The 24,791-nt window shown below is 43.4% G+C and overlaps 1 protein-coding gene across 1 annotated transcript in view; it reads right to left on the minus strand.

Moving 5' to 3' along the window:
• Positions 1–21,542: 21,542 nt before the first annotated feature.
• DNAJC3 (DnaJ heat shock protein family (Hsp40) member C3) overlaps positions 21,543–24,791 on the minus strand; it is a 57,191-nt gene continuing 53,942 nt past the window's right edge. The window contains exon 12 of the mRNA XM_040425308.1: positions 21,543–22,334. Coding sequence (XP_040281242.1) covers positions 22,177–22,334 — 158 coding nt within the window. The 3' untranslated portion in view covers positions 21,543–22,176. The remainder of the gene's footprint in view (positions 22,335–24,791) is intronic.

Genomic DNA, 24,791 nt, shown 5'->3' on the forward strand with positions numbered 1-24,791 from the left:
TGTATATCCTCAGTAATTCCCCAGTATGGATTGAAGATAAGTTTTTTAAGTTGATTGAGAGAATTATCAATGATCTAATCTGGGGAAAGTAAGCAAGTTAGGCTTAAAGGGTTTCTACCACTTCGTTTTCACATAATTAGCTTTCAGACACTAGCGAGCCGCTAGTGTCTGCTCTGCCAAACAATCCTAATATAATAGCTTTTGGGGCAGCCGTTTCGCTAAAAAAAGAACTTAGATTGATATGCTAATGAGCCTCTAGGGGCTATGGGGGCGTCATTAGCACCTAGAGGCTCGGTCTACCTTCACAAACTGCCGCCGCCCAGCGCGTCCCTCCAGCCCGCCCATCTCCTCCGGAATGCGATCCTCCCTGTGAGCCAGCGGACGAATTCTCGCGCATGCGCCGTGCGCGTATGTATTCGGCACATGCGCAGTGAATGTCTGACCGCTTTCTGCACAGACATCTCCACTGCGCCTGTTCCTCGGAGCACTATGACATCATCGGCGCAGGCGCAGTGGAGATGTCTGAGCAGGGAAGCGGTCAGACATTCACTGCGCATGCGCCGAATACAGACGCGCACGGGGAGGATCGCATTCCGGAGGAGATGGGCGGGCTGGAGGGACGCGCTGGGTGGCGGCAGTTTGTGAAGGTAGACCGGGCCTCTAGGTGCTAATGACGCCCCCATAGCACCTAGAGGCTCATTAGCATATCAATATAAGTTCTTTTTTTTAGCAAAACGGCTGCCCCAAAAGCTATTATATTAGGATTGTTTGGCAGAGCAGACACTAGCGGATCGCTAGTGTCTGAAAGCTAATTATGTGAAAACGAAGTGGTAGAAACCCTTTAAATTGGAGCATTTTTATAAGCCGATGGAACAGGGAGGATTAAATCTTCCCTATTTCAAAGGCTATTTTATAGCATCACAGCTATGGTTGTACCATGAATGGGAGAAAAGTCCACTGTGTAGAACTTTGGTGAAGAGGTCGCCACATGATAATATTTTTACACTACAGGATTCTGGTCAATTAATCCCCAACAGGACTATATAGTTGCTGCAAAGCTACTTATTAAGTCCTGGAGTACTATCAGAGATTGGTTTGGGATAAAGGGATCTCTTTGTTGTATGCCCCTCTGGCATAATTATCATTTACAGGCCCTAGACTAACTGGTTGGAGATCAGTATTGGCAAAAGAATAACATTCGGTATCTTACACAGGTGGTTGGAAATGGTTATATTTTTTCTTTTTTGGACTTGGGACAAAGAGAAAATATTCCTAACTTATCTTGGTTTCGGGATTTTCAGTTATGTTCGGCACTTTCTAGTATAAAAGAAAAATAGTTTTTTGATATTGATACTCCCACATTTTTGCATGATTTGATAGTAAAGCTGGCCCAGAGGGTTAAGATTTCTCAATGTTATAAATATTTACTTAAAGCACTATTTATTAATTCGCAGTCCCCTGGGCAAAAAGTCTGGAGAAGGGATTGCCCAATGATTCATCGGCATATTTTGCATAAAGTCGGCATATTGGGATAATATATTGGGGAATGTGGCATTAGTTTCTCATAATTTTAATCATACACTGGTTCAATTTAATATTTTACACAGAATTTATATTACACCTTTTTGGCTTAATAAATGGGGTTTGAGAAATACTGAGAGGCTGATCATCTACATAAGTTTTGGACCTATATAGAATTAGAAGAATACTGGAGGGCAATACACAACTACACCATTCAAAAATTGAAAGTGGTGATCCCATTTATGGTAGAGTCCTGGATTTTGAGTGATCTATCCAAGGTTGGGTGTCATAAATATAAAAGGATTCTTTTGCTAAAGATAATGTTTTTGGCAAGACTCTTGATTGCACGGGCTTGGTTTTCATCTAATGCTCCAAGTATTGATACATGGCTAAATCTCGTTTACAAGATGAAAAGTTATGAAAAAATCTTATATAAACAAAGAAACGCTGGGGATAAATGGTTCAAGATATGGGGCGAATGGAAATCTTAATGAGTTCTGCCTCAACCTTCTCAATATCCCCATTCCGCCTTGTTGTCGGCAGGGATGGGAGACGCATCGCAAAAGGTGGGGAGGTGGGGGGGTTGGGAGGGATTTAGGGGGGTAAGATTTAAAAAATAAGAAAATGGAAATGATCATGGTGATGTTTTATGTTGTATGGAAATATTATTCCTTAATAAAAATGTTAAAAAAAGCTTGTAAACAAGCAACAGCTTTACTTGATTGATTGTAGTCATTTGGAGATAACTAATAACCCTAAAACAAAAGGTATATGAACAGAAACTTCTAACAATTCGGGTACTGTGAAACAATGTTTAGTTCTGAAATAAGCAGTATCAGACCACTCTATAGGCCAGAAAAATCTAGATGCCCCTACCAGAGACGTTGTATGGCAGTAGCATGCGGGTTGCGGCTACAGTAAGTAAACAAACATTAAGGCAAGTAAAGGCAACGGATGTGGCCCCCCTTAGGAGCAAAAACGTAAACATGAGGTGGCATGCATCAAGAGCATATATACATTATATAATCTCAAACCAGGTTCCCAACACTGTCTGGTGGCAAGTACACTGATTCTGCTAAAGTCCACAGCGTCTCGGAGAGCGTCGTCTCAAGGCTAGCCATTCAGAAACCTCTCCAGGCGAGGTGAAAAATACAGCTTTGTCGCTGTCTAATACTCGGAGCTTGGCGGGGTATCCCATGGAGTAGGGAATATTAGCCTCTCTCAAACACCTTTTGACATCCATGAAAGTGGCATGCTGTTTTTGTAGCTCCATCGAGCCCAGTCTACAGCGCACGCCAGAATGAAAGTTGGATCTGGGAAAAGTACTTTTATCCATTTTTCTATTAACTCCTCTGGTGTGCGACCTTCCGCTCTTTCTGGCAGGCCTATAATTCTGATGTTATTTCTGTGAAGCTTGTTTTCCAGGTCCTCCGCTTTGTTTCCAAAGCTCCGCTTTAGCATTAAGGTCAGATATGAATCTAGGAACAGTGGCGGTAACATCCTTTATGCGGGATATGCGCTCCTCAGTGTGTTGTACTCTGTCCCATTGGTTATGCAAATCTTGACATAAGAGTCCCAGGTAAATTTTTACTTCAAGTTTCCCAGTAAGGGATGTCTTGCACGCTGTGATTGCCTCTAGGACTTGGGCTGATACCTGCTTCAGTGTGAGATCTTCAGGCCCCTCCTCAGTAGGCATATCTATTGCTGCCAGATCCGTGGCAGTACTGGCTCTAGTGTGTACAGTGAACTGTGGCAATGGTGGGAATAAGTTCTCAAGCGGCTGTCTAGCAAATTCCTGCAGTCTCTCAGTAGCACTTTGTGGTTACTTTGGCCCCATTGTTATGTTAGGATAAGAACAGTAAATTGAAGGTGATACCAGAGCTCAGAGTCCCTTTTGTTAGGAGGTGCTTCTCTTAGCCTTATTATCAATAACCAGGGGTCAGAGAGAGAGACACTGAGGCAGCTATGACCCCCTGCAACTAAAGTCGAAATAGAAAACTTGCCTAACTAGGCAGGACTAGAAGCAAAATTACTGTGTTTTGCTAAATCAGGGAGTAGTCCTGAAGCAGTAAAATAGGCCGAGACACACCGTTCAAGGCTCCTCCCCTCTTCTTGCTGCCTCTGGAGCCTAAGAAAGATGGCAGGGTGGCGGGAAAAAGAAGGGAACTTCAAGCCCTGTGGAGTCCACTCTCCAATCCCTCCGTGGCGGCCCACAAACTGATCCCCCGCCTCGGCACTCTATTCCACACCGGCTGGGGGAAGCTCTCTACGCTCACCACAATGTCACCGCTCTCCCTGTCAGGTATGGGTTCTGTGTTTGCTCGCCGTTGTTAGGGCACTTGCAGGGGTCAGTCTGTGGTCGAGTGAGGTCAGGATTTCTCCTGTGGCAGCTGCTGCCATGGAGCCCCGCTCAGACACGTCTAGCCATCTTGGCTGCAGGCCACCGCCCTTCACGGACAAAAGTTTTAGATGAAGGTCCCAGGAAGTATAACAGATTAACTGTTTACTACATGTAAACTACTTGTGTTTTTATTTTCACTAAGAAGTGGTAGAAATTTTTAATGTAGAAAATAATTGTAATAAAACAAAAGATATGCTCAGCCTCACCTACTTTATCTGACTTCTATGTGCTCAATCTGAACACATTTTTCCACAAATGGAAAATATTTCCTTTCATAAAGCATTTTATAAAACAAGCTGCCTGAAGTCACCACTAGAGGGAGCTCAGTGCTTAGGAATTTCTACAGTTTTTATTTATATCAATGGAGGCTGTAAATAATTTCTTTGCACTGAGCTCCCTCTAGTGGTGACTGGCATAAAATGCATTGACTCTTTATTTGGGGAACAGGAGAAGTAATTCATCTCCTGGCCCCACATTCACTTCATTAGAGCTGAGCTGCAATTCCAGCCTCAACATGGACAAGTGTCATTTCTGGAAGAAAATAAATATGTTTTTCTAAACTTGGCCTAACCCATTAAGTTTGTTACTATTCTATGACCAATACATTTTACATGGTTTTTCATGCATTAGGCACACGTGGATTTTTTTTTGTTTACTTATTCTTACAAGAGGAAAACTGCAGCCAAGTCTAAAAGGGGTTGTCCATACTTTCCTTAATGTTCCCGACCATTCCTGTTCTGAACCTTCTGGTCCCTCTTGACACACAGGAAATGCTTGCCTAGCCAAAATGACAGGCAGGTCCCTGGTGCATCCAGTGTTTGGCTGAGTGGAAATTTCCTATGTGTGGGGAGGGACGAGGAATTACTGACCAACAGGAGACTGTGAAGTGTTGAAACAGGAACGGCAGGGGGATTGATTAGTTTAGTATGACTTATTTTATTCATTTACACCATTCTGGGCATTATTAAAAAGTTCTAATTGGCCAGACGACCCCTTTAAAGAGATAAGGACAGGACAGTTTTAGGCCTCTTTCACACAGTCAGTGTTTGTTCTGTGATTTCCATCATTAATGGTGAGCCTAATCTGGGCTAGACCTACACATAGATACGGTATAATGGATAGATTTGCACCTGTTCTGTTTTTTTGGACGGCTCCTGGTTTTGGATCACAATCACTGATCAAACACTGGCCGTGTGAAAGCAGCCTTAGAAATTCCTCCATCCCCAACTGACACAGATACATATTATCCTGGATATATGGATACGATTAAGGACTCCTGCACATGGCCATAGTTTCAGTCCGCATCCGATCCAAGCTTTTTGCGGATCGGATGCGGACCCATTTACACCCATGTGCTGTCCACATACGCACTTTTGTTCCGTGGCTCTTCAAAAAAATAGACCATTTCATATTCTTGTCTGTTTTGCGGACAAGGATAAGACATTTTTACAGACGTTAAAAATGGTGGCTTGCACTCAGCCGGAATCCGTGTTTTGCAGATCCGCGATTTGCGGACTGCAAAACACTTGCAGCCGTGTGCAGGACTCCTAAGAGTACACAAATTCTGCAAAATATTCCTTCATTTAACCACAACATTTATTTAGCTATAATTTGCCTGTAATGTAATTATTCAAGCCTCACACTGTGTGGATTAAGTATGATTAGCTTTGCACTTTTCTTGACAGATTTTAGGGAAAAACATCGGAATTTCAAGCTATTTCTGAAATGACAAATGATTAGAGGTAATTGTGGTTGATGAGGCATTGATTACTTTAATTAAGAAGCTTGAGTTCTGCTTCAGTGTCATGGTTGTGCAACATTTTACATGGATGGAGCACCATCACTCATTATGAACACTAAAACATTTACATCCTCAATATGGGGCTGAGGAGAATTAACTTCCAAATGTTTATGTAAAGTAATTTATGCTTTTTTTTTTGTTCCAAAATTTGTGGAGTTTGTATGGGATGCTCTGTACTGTTTGTCCTCATGCACATGGCACATAATATAGCTTTCATAGAAGTCCAGGAAGCCTCCACTCTCCGTCTGTAAATCCTTCAGTTACATGCTCCATCAGACTCCATATATACAGAGGTATTCTCTTCTAGGAGCATTGCTTCGATGGTAAAACACCTCCATACAGGCCTCATGCACACGACCGTATGTATTTTGCAGCCCACAAAAAAAATACGGATGACATCCGTGTGCATTCCGTATTATGCAGAACAGAACAGCCGGCCCCTAATTGAACAGTCCTATCCTTGTCCGTAATGCGGACAATAATAGGACATGTTCTATTATTTTGCGGAACGGAAATACGAACATACGGAAACAGAATGCACATGGAGTAACTTCCTTTTTATTTTTGCGGACCCATTGAAATGAATGGTTCCGTATACGGTCTGCAAAAAAAAAAAAAACAGACATGGAAAGAAAATACGTTTGTGTGCATGAGGCCTTAGGCCTCTTTCACACGAATGTGACGGATTAGGTCCGGATGCGTTCAGTAAAACTCGCACCATTTTGCCAGCAAGTTCAGTCAGTTTTGTCTGCAATTGTGTTCAGTTTTTTCCGCGCGAGTGCAATGTGTTTTCATGCGTTTTTCACGCGCGTGATAAAAAACTAAAGGTTTACAAACAACATCTCCTAGCAACTATTAGTGAAAAACGCTTCCGGATGCAATGTGTTTTTCACTGAAGCCCCATTCACTTCTATGGGGCCAGGGCTGCGTGAAAAACGCAGAATATAGAACATGCTGCGTTTTTTCACGCAACGCAGAACTGATGCGTGAAAAAAACGCTCATGTACACAGACCCATTGAAATGAATGGGTCAGGATTCAGTGCAGATGCTATGCGTTCACATCACGCATTGCACCCACGCGGAAAACTCGCTTGTGTGAAAGGGACCTTAGTTTGTGTTCAAATGGCTTAAATCTGCAGCAGAAAAATCAGTAGCAGAATTAGCTGAAAACAGGTTGTTTTTGGATTGTAATTTGGTGTTTTTACAAGTATTTCGGAGGTTTTTTTGCTGCTCCATTGACTATAGAATCCACTTCTAAAAAGTAACGTGTCACTTCTGAAGTGTTTTTCAAATTGTCTACCGAAAAAGATTTTACCATTTGTACAAGGTATGCACGGTGCGGCGGTGCCTTCTCAAAACAGCTGATCGGCTGGGGTCCCGGATGTCTGACCCCCACCGATCAGGGAAAACGCCTTTAATGCTAGGAGCTTCAGGTTCATGTTTCTGGCCAGAGTTTACAGGTGTGCTCCTGAATTCAACTGTATCACTGTCCTCAGGACAGTGATACAGTTGAATACCGCGGCATGGGCGGCAGTATTTAGTACTACACTGTGGTTTATGGTTCTGCCGAAGGAGTATTTTATGCTGCACTGTGGTGGTTCGTATTTTGTGCTGCACTCCTGCCTACTTCTGGTATACCTGCTTACTTGTGTTGCTCTGCCTTCTGTTAATCTGGATCCGCCTACAACATGGGGTCACCTTTAGTTTTTTTTTTTTTATCTAGGGCCACTTTAAGTTCTCAGTCCGTCCCTGCTGTACAATGCCATGCACAGGGCTCTGCCCTTAGGCTGGCATCACACATAAACTTTGGTACAATATCACTTGTAATACATTGTGTAACATGTACATGACCCTGTAATGGAACTTTCATTCATCTATTACAGGGATCAGCCCCCTCCAGCTGTTGTGAAACTACAACTCCCAGCATGCTCCATTCCCTTCTAAAGGAGTTAGATGTCAAATCAAATGTGTTTCCCCGGGAGTTGTAGTTTTACTAGTGGATTGCCAGACATTGCTTATCCCTGACACGTTATATGACTAATTTAACCACCTCAGCCCCTATGGCTTAAACACCCTGAAAGACCAGGCCACTTTTTACACTTCTGACCTACACTACTTTCACCGTTTATTGCTCGGTCATGCAACTTACCACCCAAATGAATTTTACCTCCTATTCTTCTCACTAATAGAGCTTTCATTTGGTGGTATTTCATTGCTGCTGACATTTTTACTTTTTTTGTTATTAATCGAAATTTAACGACATCCATATATAAATTTTGCTCTAAATTTATTGTTCTACATGTCTTTGATAAAAAAAAAAAAATGTTTGGGTAAAAATAAAAATGGTTTGGGTAAAAGTTATAGCGTTTACAAACTATGGTACAAAAATGTGAATTTCCGCTTTTTGAAGCAGCTCTGACTTTCTGAGCACCTGTCATGTTTCCTGAGGTTCTACAATGGCCAGACAGTACAAACACCCCACAAATGACCCCATTTCGGAAAGTAGACACCCTAAGGTATTCGCTGATGGGCATAGTGAGTTCATAGAACTTTTTATTTTTTGTCACAAGTTAGCGGAAAATGATGATTTATTTTTTTTTTTTCTTACAAAGTCTCATATTCCACTAACTTGTGACAAAAAATAAAAAGTTCTATGAACTCACTATGCCCATCAGCGAATACCTTGGGGTGTCTTCTTTCCAAAATGAGGTCACTTGTGGGGTAGCTATACTGCCCTGGCATTCTAGGGGCCCAAATGTGTGGTAAGGAGTTTGAAATCAAATTCTGTAATAAATGGCCGGTGAAATCCGAAAGGTGCTCTTTGGAATGTGGGCCCCTTTGCCCACCTAGGCTGCAAAAAAGTGTCACACATGTGGTATCTCCGTATTCAGGAGAAGTCGGGGAATGTGTTTTGGGGTGTCATTTTACATATACCCATGCTGGGTGAGATAAATATCTTGGTCAAATGCCAACTTTGTATAAAAAAATGGGAAAAGTTGTCTTTTGCCAAGATATTTCTCTCACCCAGCATAGGTATATGTAAAATGACACCCCAAAACACATTCCCCAACTTCTCCTGAATACGGAGATACCAGATGTGTGACACTTTTTTGCAGCCTAGGTGGGCAAAGGGGCCCATATTCCAAAGAGCACCTTTCGGATTTCACAGGGCATTTTTTACAGAATTTGATTTCAAACTCCTTACCACACATTTGGACCCCTAGAATGCCAGGGCAGTATAACTACCCCACAAGTGACCCCATTTTGGAAAGAAGACACCCCAAAGTATTCGCTGATGGGCATAGTGAGTTCATGGAAGTTTTTATTTTTTGTCACAAGTTAGTGGAATATGAGACTTTGTAAGAAAAAAATAAATAAATAAAAAAAAAATCATCATTTTCCACTAACTTGTGACAAAAAATAGAAAAAATTCTAGGAACTCGCCATGCCCCTCACGGAATACCTTGGGGTGTCTTCTTTCCAAAATGGGGTCACTTGTGGGGTAGTTATACTGCCCTGGCATTCTAGGGGCCCAAATGTGTGGTAAGGAGTTTGAAATCAAATTCTGTAAAAAATGGCCAGTGAAATCCGAAAGGTGCTCTTTGGAATGTGGGCCCCTTTGCCCACCTAGGCTGCAAAAAAGTGTCACACATGTGGTATCTCCGTATTCAGGAGAAGTTGGGGAATGTGTTTTGGTGTGTCATTTTACATATACCCATGCTGGGTGAGAGAAATATCTTGGCAAAAGACAACTTTTCCCATTTTTTTCTACAAAGTTGGCATTTGACCAAGATATTTATCTCACCCAGCATGGGTATATGTAAAATGACACCCCAAAACACATTCCCCAACTTCTCATGAATACGAAGATACCACATGTGTGACACTTTTTTGCAGTCTAGGTGGGCAAAGGGGCCCAAATTCCTTTTAGGAGGGCATTTTTAGACATTTGGATACCAGACTTCTTCTCACGCTTTGGGGCCCCTAAAATGCCAGGGCAGTATAAATACCCCACATGTGACCCCATTTTGGAAAGAAGACACCCCAAGGTATTCAATGAGGGGCATGGCGAGTTCATAGAAACAAAAAAATTTTGGCACAAGTTAGCGGAAATTGATTTTTTGGATTTTTTTTTTCACAAAGTCTCCCTTTCCGCTAACTTGGGACAAAAATTTCAATCTTTTATGGACTCAATAAGCCCCTCAGCAAATACCTTGGGGTGTCTTCTTTCCAAAATGGGGTCATTTGTGGGGTGTTTGTACTGCCCTGGCATTTGAGGGTCTCCGCAATCATTACATGTATGCCCAGCATTAGGAGTTTCTGCTATTCTCCTTATATTGAGCATACGGGTAATGAGATTTTTTTTTTCCGTTCAGCCTCTGGGCTGAAAGAAAAAAATGAACGGCACAGATTTCTTCATTCGCATCGATCAATGTGGATGAAAAAATCTCTGCCAAAAAAAGAAAAAGGAGGGGAAAGGCGTCTGCCAGGACATAGGAGCTCCGCCCAACATCCATACCCACTTAGCTCGTATGCCCTGGCAAACCAGATTTCTCCATTCACATCAATCGATGTGGATGAATAAATCCTTGCCGGGATTTTTTTTTTTATATATACAAAGTGTTTGCCAAAGTATATGAACACCGCCACCTCCTCAGCTCATATGCCTCGGCAAACGTATCTTTTACTGCAGAGGAGAAATCTCGTCTTGCAGCGCCGCATACACTGACTTGCGTGTAATCTGACAGCAGCGCAATGCTTCAGTGCTGCAGCTAGTCGATCGGTTGGTCCACCTGGAAGGTAAAAAAAACAAAACAAAAAAGAAAAAACCAGGCCGCAACGCAATAAATTTATTAACTGTTGAGCAGAACATAGAAACTTTTTTTAAACTTTTTTAACTGAACGTTAACTTTTTTACTTACCGGTAATTTTTTTTTTGTTTTGTTTTTTTTACCTTTATAGAACAAACCTCTCCTTCCCCATGGGACAATGTGCAAAGCGCAAATCGCCCAAAGATGTGGCGAAGTACGTTATGCACTTTATCCCAGGTGAAAGGAGAGGTTTGCAGCAGCTGTGAGTAAAAGGGCCCTAATAGCCCTGTGTGCCTGTCCTGTGAGATGCAATCCCTATGCTAGGTGTACCTGTGTGTGGTACTTCCGGAAACACTCACCAAAGCATAGGGCAGGGTGGTCAGGACAGAAATAGCGGGTGTCACGCCTTATTCCACTCCTGCTACAGACACAACATTTTTTTCGGGGTGGCGGTTGGGTTGAGGTACCAGCAACGACACTGGGGAAATGTCGCTCGTGTAGACGGCTAACTACACTGGTGGATGGGGCCACGGAACCTCCTGGATACAGGAGGTTCTCGATGATCTCTTCCTGGAATTTGAGGAAGGATCCTGTTCTCCCAGCCTTACTGTAGAGAACAAAACTATTATATGCAGCCAATTGAATTAAATATACAGACACCTTCTTATACCAGCGTCTGGTGCATCGGGAAACTAAATAGGGAGCCAACATCTGGTCATTGAAGTCCACCCCTCCCATGAGCGCATTATAGTCGTGGACTGAGAGGGGCTTTTCAATGACACGGGTTGCCCTTTCAATTTGGATTGTCGTGTCTGCGTGAATGGAGGAGAGCATGTAAACGTCATGCTTGTCTCTCCATTTCACCGCGAGCAGTTTTTCATTACACAAGGCAGCCCTCTCCCCCCTTGCAAGACGGGTGGTAACGAGCCGTTGGGGGAAGCCCACGCGACTAGTTCGCGCGGTGCCACAGGCGCAAATCCGTTCTAGAAACAAATGCCTAAAGAGGGCCACACTTGTGTAAAAATTGTCCACATAAAGATGGTACCCCTTGCCGAATAAGGGTGACACCAAGTCCCAGACTGTCTTCCCACTGCTCCCCAGGTAGTCAGGGCAACAGACCGGCTCCAGGGTCTGATCTTTTCCCTCATAGATCCGAAATTTGTGGGTATAGCCTGTGGCCCTTTCACAGAGCTTATACAATTTGACCCCATACCGGGCACGCTTGCTTGGGATGTATTGTTTGAAGCCAAGGCGCCCGGTAAAATGTATTAGGGACTCGTCTACGCAGATGTTTTGCTCGGGGGTATACAAATCTGCAAATTTCTGGTTGAAATGGTCTATGAGGGGCCGAATTTTGTGGAGCCGGTCAAAAGCTGGGTGGCCTCTGGGACGGGAGGTGGTGTTGTCGCTAAAGTGCAGGAAGCGCAGGATGGTCTCAAATCGTGTCCTGGACATAGCAGCAGAGAACATGGGCATGTGATGAATTGGGTTCGTGGACCAATATGACCGCAATTCATGCTTTTTAGTTAGACCCATGTTGAGGAGAAGGCCCAGAAAATTTTTAAGTTCGGAAACTTGGACTGGTTTCCACCGGAAAGACTGGGCATAAGAGCTTCCCGGGTTGGCGGATATAAATTGTGTGGCATACCGATTTGTTTCTGCCACCACTAAGTCCGAGAGCTCCGCAGTCAAGAACAGCTCAAAAAATCCCAGGGCCGAACCGATATGAGCCGTCTCAACCCGAACTCCAGACTGGGCGGTGAAAGGGGGAACTAATGGTGCGGCTGAAGTTGGTGACTGCCAATCAGGGTTTGCCAGCACCTCAGGGATTCTAGGGGCTCTACGGGCCTGTCTGCGCGGTGGCTGCGACGGGGTAACTACTGCACGTGCCACGGTACCAGCTTCAACTGCCCTTCTGGTGCTCGCCACGTCACCATGTTGTACGGCAGTGCTGGTACTAGGTCCAGGAAGGGCTGCGCTGCTGGTGTATGCCTCACCACGTGATCCGGCAGCGACAGCCACACTCTGCTGCTCTTGAAACGGATCCTGCACAACCTGTGGTCTAGCGACACGGGGCCGGGTACGCCTGGTTCTATCAGGGACCTCCACCTCCTCGTCCGAACTTTGGGTCAGAGAGCCACTGCTTTCTACAGGTTCATATTCTGACCCGCTAGATTCGTCAGATGAGGGTTCCCATTCCTCATCCGACTGGGTCAGAATCCTGTAGGCCTCTTCAGAAGAATAGCCCCTGTTTGCCATTTGGACTACTAAATTTAGGGGTATTCCCTGAGACTACCCAAGAAAAAAAGCAAACCTGTCTTACAAAGGGGAGGCTAGCGAAGTACTGGAGGCCGCTGCGGTTGATAAAAAATATCAAAACTGATTTTTTTATCGCCGCAGTGCGTGTAAAGTGATTGTGCAGTGATCAAAAAGCAAATTTTTTTTTGTCACTGCGGCGAGGCGGGTGTGGGTGAACGCACGTGTGGGCGACCGATCAGGCCTGATCGGGCAAACACTGCGTTTTGGGTGGAGGGCGAACTAAAGTGACACTAATACTATTATAGATCTGACCGTGATCAGTTTTGATTACTTACAGATACTATAAAAGTACAAATGCTGATTAGCGATACGCTAATCAGCGAATCAGTGACTGCGGTGCGGTGGGCTGGGCGCTAACTGACGCTAAACTACCTAACCAAGGGGCCTAAACTATCCTAAAACCTAACAGCCAATACTAGTGAAAAAAAAAAAAGTGACAGTTTACACTGATCACTTTTTGTCTTTCACTAAGTGATTGACAGGGGGCGATCAAGGGGTTAATTTGGGTGATGGAGGGTGATCTGGGGCTAAGGGTAGTGTTTGGTGGGTACTCACAGTGAAGTCTGCTCCTCTGCTGGATCCAACCGACGAAAAGGACCAGCAGAGGAGCAGAGAAGCCATATAACAGATCATATTTACTAATATCATCTGTTATCTGGCTTCTGATTTGATTTTTTGAAAATCGCCAGCCTGCCAGCCAATGATCGTGGCTGGCAGGCTGGTGACGAAATACTTCTTTAACTTTTGCCGGCCCGCGATGCGCATGCGCGGGCCGGCAATGCCCGAAATCTCGCGTCTCGCGAGAGGACGTACCGGCGCGTCCACCCAGAACAACAGGACCGCCGCAAAGACGCAATCCTGCGTACGGCGGTCCTGAGGAGGTTAAAGGGGTTCACTGGAATTTACATAATGATGACCAATTGTTAGGATAGGTCATCAATATGAGATTGGCGGGGGTCTGACTCCCAGCACTCCCGTTGATCAGCTGTTGGAGGAGGCACACAAGGTGAGCGCAGCAACCTCCTCACAGCTAACCAAGCACAGTGACGTACATTGCTTGGTATCGCACATCCGCCCCCTTCATTTGAAAGAGACTGAGCTGCGCCTAGGCCATGTGTCCGATGAACATGACGTCACTGGCTTAGAAAGTGGTCTAAATGCTCACAGAGCGCTGAAACCTCTTCATAGAGCCGATTGGTCCTAGGAATTGGACCCCCACCGATCTGATATTGATGACCTGTCCGGAGGATAGGCCATCAATATGTAGATCCTGAAAAACCCCTGTAACAGTGCAGCATGCTGTACCCTATACTGTCCAGAAAGTAGTAGGAACCCAATGGAGGAATTGATGGATTATGATAGATTGTGGTTGTCATAGAGCTTGGAAAAAGGACACCCTGATGCCTGTGTGAATAGAATCTAAGATGTGGTGTGAAACTGGTCCATGTGAATCTAGTGAGCATGGCACACAAATAAAAAGTAAAAAGAAGTCATTTTATTTGTTTGTTTTTCATCAGAAGTGTAAATGAGTCATTAGACTGGCAGATTGGCGGCCAGATGATCGCTAACGAGCGTTCGTAGTATGATCTAGCAGTGTAATACTGCTGCCGATTACCTAATGAACGAGCAGGCGATTGCCGGGAAGAAGCGCTTTCCTCATGGCAATTGCCTGCCTGATCTGGCTGTCTAATACAGCCTGAGGGCTCATGTACACGAACGTTTGCAGGTCCGCAGTGCACGGGCACCAACCGTAGGGCCGCCGCTTGTGGATTGCGGACCTATTCACTTGAATAGGGTAAGCATTTGACAGTCTGCAAGGTTTGGAGGAACGGCCTCTATTCCGCACCGGACCTTCTGGATTACGGACCTATTCAAGTGAATAGGTCCACATCCGTGCTGCAGGGTGCACAGTGCATTGTGGACCCACAATAAGGGCATGGCCAGGCAACGGCCATGTGCATGAGCCCTTAAAAGTACCTTGTAGGTGTGGGATTTCTGTGTAGTTTCTCCAGTGACTTAAATGAAGGGGAAATAAAACACCTGCTTATTTGGCTTCTTAAAAAATATACATTAATACGTTTATTTTGAGCCTGCGGCATATTTAGTTTTCACCATATTTATGACTAGTATGTATTTGGATTGTGTCTAAATCTGTAATGTTGATTTAGAATGTGGTGAAGAGAAGTTGTGACAATGCGCCACAAAAATCCCTATTTGAGACACAGTGGGGGAGATTTATCAAAACTAGTGCTGCAAAAGTTGTTAAAAAAAATACTTGTGTCTAGGATCTGGTAAATTCATCAAAAATGTGGCACATACACTTCATATATTTGGAGAAGTGAGCGTGCATCACAAATTCTAGTACCTATCAAAACACTTTCCACACGCAGTGACATTGATACATCTTCCATTGTGTTCTGTTGTTTTGGTGCAATTACAATTTATGTCTAAACCGCACCACTATAATCTCACTTGAAGCAACAGAAAATCGACAGTGTATTATAGTAGCAGCAAGGTAGATGAGATTTAACAAAATCTTGTCCACGTGCTGCAGAAGAAAACGGAAACAGTAATTGAAATCTGGGGAGATGCGGCGGTGGCCATGCAGAGATCCGGAGCGACGGGGGTGCCGGGGAGCGGGGTAAGTATAATCTAAAGGGTGGCCCGGGCATTTAGGGGCATGTTTTGTAGTTTGGATAACCCCTTTAGGTAAGATCTGTCACAATAAAATGCAGTACAATCTGCAGGCAGAAAGAATTGAGCAGATTGATATATAGTTTTATGGGAAAAGATTCAGTAAAACTTGTAATTTATACACTTAAATCTCAGCTTTTTCTGACTTAAGTTATACACAGGAAGGTGTTATCAGTAATTGATAGCATTCCCTGCGTAAGTGTGTATACAGAGATAGCTGTCAGTCACTGATAGTTGTACACAGGGGGAGGTGTTATCAGTGATTGATAGCCTTATCTGTGTAAGTGTGTATACAGAGATAGCTGTCAGTCACTGATAGTTGTACATGGGGGAGGTTTTATCAGTGACATAGCATTCCCTGTGTAAGTGTGTATACAGAGATAAGTGTCACTGATAGTTGTATACAGAGAAGGTGTTATCAGTGATTGATATCTATGTATACACACTTACAAAGAGAATGCTATCAATCACTGATAACACCTTCTCTGTATACAACTATCAGTGACAGCCATCTCTGTATACACACTTACACATAGAATACTATCAATCACTGATAACACCTCCCCTGTGTACAACTATCAGTGATTGATATCTATGTATACACACTTACAAAGAGAATGCTATCAATCACTGATAGTTGTACACAGGGGAGGTATTATCAGTGATTGATAGCATCCTCTGTGTAAGTGTGTATACAGAAATAGCTGTCAGTCACTGATAACACCTCCCCCGTGAACAATAAAATGAGAAATAGCATATATATAAATGTATAAATTACAAGTTTTACTAAATCTTTTCTTACAAACCTATACATCAATCTGCTCAGCTCCTCCTCCTCTATAACATACTGCCTGCAGATTGCACTGAATTTCATGGTGACAGGCTCTTTTTAAGGAAGTCTATCTCCTTCTAGGGGTGACATATACCTCAGGCCTCATGCACACGGCTGTTGCCGTATTGCGGCCCGCAATGCATGGGCACCGGCCGTATGCACCCTGCCTCACTGATGTGGACCCTTTCACTTGTATGGTTCCGCAATGCAGAAGGTCAGTGCAGAATGGAGGCACGGAACGCCACAAAAGCACCACGGAAGACTTCCTTGGGGTTTCTGTCTGTGCCTCTGCACAGCAAAAAGGCTTGTGCATGCACAATTTTTTTGCGATGCGGATCACGGACCCTGTTCAAGTGAATGGGTCGGCGTCCGCATGCAGCAGCACGGGCCCAGCCGGCATGAGGCCTCATTCATACACTTGTGATGCGGCTATATTTTAACGTCTGTAGTATAGCCACAAAACCGGGCCCAACCACAGGTGTAAATCATCTGAACTTACAGCATCTTAGTTCCCTATAATGCTGTTAGTTTGAGTCATTAGACTGTCGGGCCAGGATTCACACTTGTAATATGGATGCTAAACTACTCAACTGCTAAACTAAATATTACAGCCACCTGAATGAAGCCTATATTATTTTTCCTTCCTCAATAGATTGCAAATGATACATTTTCTGGAAGTTTTGCTTGCCAGTGGTCATATTTTACTGTATATGTGAGCTGGCCTGGGCCTCTGCAGTACCTTCAAGTAGCAGGCAGTGAGTTTCGAATGATGATTTTCTTACTGCATTCTGATGAGGCAGAAGTATGAAAAACGATCTTTTATCCTCCGTCCGCGCCATTTTCCAGTCAGGCTTCAAGTCCAGGTAACCGCGCCCCCTTCCCTGCCCCTTCGCTGTGACTGACAGCGCTTATGCCGAACAGCCGGCTGTCAGTCACAGGAGAAGGCGCAGGGAAGGGGGCGCAGTTACCTGGACTTGAAACAAGGAGGCCGCTGCCCCCTTGACTTCAAGCCTAACTGGAAAATAGCGCGGACAGAGGATTAAATAATGTTTTTCATACTTCTGCCTCATCAGAATGCAGTAAGAAAATAATCATTCGAAACTCACTGCCGGCTACTTGAAGGTACTGCTGGCGATTTGTGATGGGTTTTGCCGCTGACAGGTTCCCTTTAACATATTCCTAAATCATTTTTTGTGATGTTATCTTTAATTCTCCATGTCAAAACTAAACAAAAACCATTAAATCCTGCAGTTTTCTCACTGGCCACTAAGCCCAACAATAGATCACTTACTTACAAATCACTTTACTGCAGTTACTTGCAGGATTAGAATGACAGATAACACAGGATCCACCATTCACAATAGGTGATTGTCAGAGCTTATCTATCCTTTCTTTGTACAATGACCTCTGCACAGGTCACAGAGCATGCCCAGAAAACTCTCCCATAGAAGTCAGTGAAGTCCCCTTCTGACCATTGTGTCTATGGACCATGTGGCTGCCGTAAAGCAATTTTTTAACACTTTGTAAATGCTGTTTTTAACAGCTTCGGCAAGATGGCCGCCCCCATAATAATGTTCAGGAAATAGAATAAATAAATCTGCAATCATAAACTAAAAGCAGATAAAAAAAAATAAAAAAAATGATGATATGTGCTATATCTGGTTTTAACTGGCAGAAAACATTTTTGGTGACCTGTTTCCTTTAAGGTTTTTCCTATTGGATTCTGTCTTAGGTCTCTCTCACACAACCGTTTTTTTTTTCCCATTTACGGGCCGTTTTTGCTTTCCATATACAGTCCGTATACGGAACCATTAATTTCAATGGTTCCGCCAAAAAAAAAGGAGTGTACTCCGTATGCATTCCATTTCCATTCCATTGAAAGATAGAACATGTCCTATTATTGCCCGCAAATGACGCTCCATGGCTCCATTCAAGTCAATGGGTCTGCAAAAAAAAAAAAAAACAGAACACATACGGAAATACATCCATATGTTTTCCGTATCCGTTACGTTTTTTGCGGAACCATCTATTGAAAATCTTATGCCCAGCCCAATTTTTTCTATACTGTATATGCCATATGGAAAAGCAAACAAAAAACGGAACAACGGATCCGCAAAAAACGGCCCGCAAAACACTGAAAAAGCCATACGGCCGTGTGAAAGAGGCCTTAATAAGACACAATGACAAATCTTGGCGTGCTCCATGTGTACGGAGATATTCTTCTCTAGAAGGCAATGCAGATCTGTACATAGTCTTACACAGCATGTATGGCTCCGTACTAAAGATTGTGTTTAGCTCAGCCATGGGCTTTGTCACCTCTTCTTCACGCTTCATTTGTAAACCATTCCTCACTTCATTCAGTATAACACGTATCAAGTGGTTCATGAATAAATATTGTGAAATCGGTCACTCAGTAAAGAAGAATAACCCATCACCACCAAATGCTCCCATTCTTAAATGTGATGTCCTGGTGCTGTGCAGTACCGTGTTATCTGGGCATTTCGTATAGCAGGCGATAATTACTCCGCATGGTTAAACCACGTTCAGTTATTTGAAGACTTTGGTGAGGGAAGGTACAGTCCAACACATGAACTGAAGGCAATTACTAGATGAGTAATTGAGGACTGGATAATCCCAGATTACTACTGATCCACAGACATGCACAAAAAAAATTTATTCCATTGAAAAGAAAATTGTTTAATGTTCAAGTAGCATTCCAGCATTTTAGTGGATTCACTGAACCAGCTCAGACATCTTCTACACGGACAAAAGCCCCGAGCCATGTCCGTTATCCATCCAGTCAACTACCACGATCAAACCGTCGCACAGTCCTTCTGAGGCACATTTGGCAAATGTCAAAAACTTCTGCCAACAATCACAATATAATCAATAGTAGTTGGTTAACTGTGACAAATAACTTACACATGTAAGACAAAAAAAAAAACCTCACTAATCTGTCTTAAGAGGAGATCTACTCATGATATACGTTTAGAATAACGGATTTATAGTAAAGATGGACCAAACGATTTGTCTCATCAGCAAGACTCCTTTACCTGTGAGGGATTGTCCCACCTGCTGCTAGATGGACAGGGGCGGACATTTAGCCCAGCCCGGACAATTTCCTGCCTCTAATTAGCAGAGCAAGGGCAGAGGTCTGGTGTCAGGGCAGCGACTGCACAGGCGCCCCTGGTAGCTGACCATGCACAGTCACAGCCCCCCTCCCCCGGTGAGAAAGTTCTGCTGATGTGATGAATTGATTCGCTAATCTCCATTTCATAGTCATCTCCGTGATGCAGTTGTGTCAGGCTCTAGAACAGCATATTTCTAATGTTTTCCATCCACTCAACTGCACTACTTGGCCCAAAGAAAAAAATTGGAAAATACAAGGTGATTGGTGGCTATGGGCAACACAACCAGTTGTTCTATTAGGCCAGACACACAGGAGCAAATCGCAACGTGTCAGTGAGATGGCCCGATCTGACCGCTTCTCCTCGGACGATATCGTACAGCATTGTAATGATTTAGAAGGCTGTGTGACCCTGAGAGTCCTGAATTACACTGACATAATGCTGTCAGTGTAGTACAGTAAATTCCAGGACTCTCGGTTACACAGCATTATAAATAAGTTTAATGCTGTGTGATCCTGTCAGAGGAGTGGAGGACAGAACGGGACCTCTCACTGACACGCTGGGAGTTTATCACATTAAACATGCTCTGGTGTGTCTGGCCTTAGAGTTAGCCCACAAAAAGCATTACTATGCAATATACAGGGCATTTCAAATTAAAAAGTATTGCAATGTACATGCAAAAAACAAAAAAAACTGCATATCCTTCTGGTCCACCTTCTCCTGCACTCAGTGGTGGACATACATGCTCAGTACTTCCTCTTCACACTGATGATGTAGTGATCCCATACTGAAGCAGATGGCGCTATTCCGTTCATTTATCGAAGCAGATAACCATATCCGTTTCTAGACAGTGGAGAAGGAAACTAAGGGTGGGGAGCATTACATATCCAGTTACTTGAAAATTAAAGCCAAAGGAGAGGGAAGAATAATGATGGGACTACGGTTGCTGCAGTTTTCACTTTGAATGTTCAGTGGCTACTTATAGTTTTGCCTGAAAAAAGCAGCCATGTTTTTCTAATCCTGAAAACCCCCTTTAACTGGTGCACGATACACTCAATAACTTGCTTTTCAAGGTACTTGTAGAAATGTGAACAGACAATCCAGCACAGGGATAGGACGGACATACTTTAGCTGACTGCTACCTGAACATACACATCACAGTGTAAAATTGTGCTCAATTTATCAAAAGGGACAATTTACTGCACACATTAAACACTTTCTTTCACCTCATGGCTGGTAGATCTTTGATATGTATTTTGCCAACTACAACTGTAATGCACTTTATCACTCTTTTTAGCCTTTCCACATTTTCTAAAATATTAACGGTGGCTTTAAGAGTGTCTGAAGCACATACTGTAATAAATTCCTTGCATGCCATGTACAGTGCTCCACTTTCCTGGTACTCAGTAGTGGGGGGGGGGGGAGGGGGATTTATACAGGCAGGTGCTTTCTGCAGCTCTTGATATCTCCTGCACTGCTGGAGGGTGCCCCATATTTATGATGAGGCACAGGCCTCATTAGAAATTAGGCACATCCTCCTGCAGTCCATGCGCCAGCTCAGAGCTGCCATAGATTTCTGCCTTCATTTGCACCAGAGAACTGGAGTAAATGAAAATAAATTGGTCTCAGATGTTGGCCATGCCCCCCTTTTGGAAAAGTAGCAAGGATGGCATAAAAAGAGTTACTTGCGACCACACATACACACCTTGTGACTTTTTAAAACCACTTTTCTGGTGCAAATAGCATAATAAACCTCCCCCAATAAACTTTCCTGCCTGCTGTGGTAGTTTAGGTGCAAGTACACAAGGCTTGTGATTTAGATGCACCTTGGCTTTTTTAAGATTTGACTCCCTTTATCTCAGTAGGCCGCTTTCATACAGTCAGTGATTCTGAGCCAAAACCAAGAGTGGAGCCTACCCAGAACAGAAGCACATCTGAGGGCTTCTCTCCTGGTTTTGGCTGACACTCACGAACTACATGAAAGAGGCCTGAACCCTCTGAATAATAGATCTTCAATATAATACATTAGTTGAAACAAGCACACTACAGTTTGAGAGCAGTTCCCCTCTGCTGCTGGTAAAGGATTGTGTTAATGGGTTTCGGGAACCTCCTGGAGACCTACACATGGGTCTGCTGATCCAGAATAAAGTGTCTGGATTATAAAGGACTAGACATCTGAGAAGTAGAGTAGATATAATCTACCTTCATTTTACATATTTGGAAAATGGTTTCAGGTAGGTAACAATTCCTTGGTAAACAGTTTAGGTATGAAGACTTGGCACGGCTTTATACTGTCACTTTAATATAAGCTGGTATCTCTGATAAGTCCTCAGATGGCTGAGGGTCCTGGAACTCTCCCTACTTGAGGATTGTTCCTGAATGATGAAGGAAGGTAAATAAATTAGTATTTCTTCCTCTAGAAATACTGTCATTGGGAAGAAAAATAATAGCTGGACACCAATTCAAGTCTGTCTTCAATACTCAGAAAATGAAAAGGTTTCTCTGACAATGTGTCCAAACAGCTGTGTCTGGTTGACTTTACTGCACTTGACTGGAAGCCTGCACAGCAGTCATCCAGCCAATCTCCCGGGGAAGTTGTACAGCTCTGTAACAAAACATTTTATTTTCTTTGCTAGCAAGGTGCGTGAGAGTGCCACCAATTTAGTCTCTAGTTGAAGTGGAATTTGAAATTGAAAGGTCCTCCTGAGCCGAATGGATTGAATCCCTGCCACTGGTTCCATCCTCGATGGAAATGTTCCCCACCTCCTCCTTGCTGGCTCTCAGGGTCCAAAGGATCTTCACCTGCATCAAATCGACTTCTCTTTTCTATTAAACATAAAACACATATCAAACATTTAGGTCTTCAAGGGACTCCTAAACTGAGTGTCAGAAGCAACAGAACTCAAGAAAACCAGCACAGTAAGGATTTTAACCAGAGCTAAACATATCGTCCACACCAATTCCTCAAAAAACAGGAAAGCAGCCATAATGGGAAAGAATAACATCGTGGTCACATAAGCCTTAGATTTTAAAATTAACTATAAGCAGATCACAGAGTATCTCCCCACCCTCAGCAATCAGCTGTTATCTATGAGGAAACATGGCAGTAAGTACCCCTGCCGGAAATAAAGGGAAAAGTAATATATAGTGCTTATTCATATCAATGGATTGTCTGTAGCACAGGCTCCTCCAAAAGGGTAAGGCCTCTTGCACACGAACGTGTGCGCCCCGTGGCCGTGCTCGAACACCCACCGTGGGGCAGCTGCAGTGGATCGCGGACCCATTCACTTTAATGGGTCCGTGATCCGGCCGTTCCGCAAAAAGATAGAACATGTCCTATCTTTTTGCGGAACGGAAGGGACGAAACCCCACGAAAGCACTCCATAGCGCTTCCGTAGGGTTCCGTTCTTCTGTTCTGCATCTCCAGATTTGCGGTCCCATTAGAAACATAGAATGTGTCGGCAGATAAGAACCATTTGGCCCATCTAGTCTGCCCAATATACTGAATACTATGGATAGCCCCTGGCCCGATCTTATATGAAGGATGGCCTTATGCCTATCCCATGCATGCTTAAACTCCTTCACTGTATTTGCAGCTACCACTTCTGCAGGAAGGCTATTCCATGCATCCACTACTCTCTCAGTAAAGTAATACTTCCTTATATTACTTTTAAACCTTTGCCCCTCTAATTTAAAACTATGTCCTCTTGTAGCAGTTTTTCTTCTTTTAAATATTCTCTCCTCTGTTTCCTTGTTGATTCCCTTTATGTATTTAAAAGTTTCTATCATATCCCCTCTGTCTCGTCTTTCTTCCATTTGAAGTGAATGGGTCCGCAACCGTGATGCGGAATGCACACGGAGCGGTGCCCGTGTATTGTGGATCCGCAAATGCGGTCCGCAATACGACCATGGAGCGCACACGTTCGTGTGCAATAAGCCTAACTGCTCTCCACCCTGGCCCAAACATGACAACCCTAAATTGAGGATTCCCCTGATAACATAGAATTCTCTTATTTGGTATTTGAAAATTGCTTTTCTATACTGTACAACCTCTTTAATTAAAGGGGGGTTGTACAGGACTTTAAATTGATGGTGTACCTGATCGTCTGTTCTGCAGTAGCACAAACTACGCAGTTCCTCCCACTGTTTAATGGATTACGCTGGTTACTCCAGTGCTGCTCCAGAGATACTGGAGAAAAGCTGATCAGCAGGGGTGCTGGGAGTCAAAGCCCCGCCAATCTGATACTGATGACCTATCTAAGGATAGTCCATCAATATTATAGTCCCAGAGAACCCTGTAATCTATAACACTGTATGTATGTCACAGAGCAGGGTGCTCTGTTTGTGGCTCAGCCTGTCCATATACAGTATTACAGGGATAGCCATTCATTTGTAATACTACATATCCCCTGCAGAGGGCAGAATGTCTAGTCGGAGCTTCCCTTGTAAATTCTATTTTTTTCTTTATAATAACCAATACCCTAATGTGCAGTTGCTCACTATCGGGGATGGTGGAACCAGGGTTATAACTTCCAGCCAAAAGGTTTGGTTATATTTATGGCTGGTATAACAATAAGAAACAGGTTGTTTAGCTATAGGTTATCCCTAGAGCTGAATTTGAGTTGGTTTCTCTGATGTATAATCTCCTCTCCACATTGTATGTGTCCAAGGCCAAATAGTGCAATGAGCAAATGTCCTATAATGGTCATGGATGACGACTGCAGAATAGCGATTTTCTGCAAATATTTGCTGAATCTTAAATCAAAATGTTCTTATACAATGACACACAAAATAACGTATATGTGATGCACCTTCCACCGTTTGCTCATTTGTTTTTAGATTTTTTTTTCTGAGCTAACTTGGGTCTATGCCCCTTTAACAGTAAATGTTTCAATAGTGGCAAGACTGTTAACCCCTTCAGCGCTAGGACAATTTTTTTATTAGCATTTTAAATTTTTTCTCCCCATTCACACAGACATGAAGCTTGTTATTTTGCAGGACTTTTTAATATTTCCTTCTACAGGACTGTGTGAAGGGTGTATTTTTGAAGGGCAGGCTGTAGTTTTTATTGGTACTATTTTGAGATCCATATATTTTGATTCCTTCTTATTCCATTTTTTTTGTGGGGGCAAGGTGACCAAAAATTGAAAATTGGCAGTTTTTTGTATTTTTTCTGTAATTGTGTTCACCGTGCATTATTATTGTTTTTATATTGTAACAGTTTGGACCTTTTTCGATGCGGTGATAACAATTATGTTTATTTTTATATGTAAAATGGGGCCG

This window comes from Bufo bufo, chromosome 3, assembly GCF_905171765.1.
Source record: "Bufo bufo chromosome 3, aBufBuf1.1, whole genome shotgun sequence".
NCBI lineage: Eukaryota > Metazoa > Chordata > Amphibia > Anura > Bufonidae > Bufo > Bufo bufo.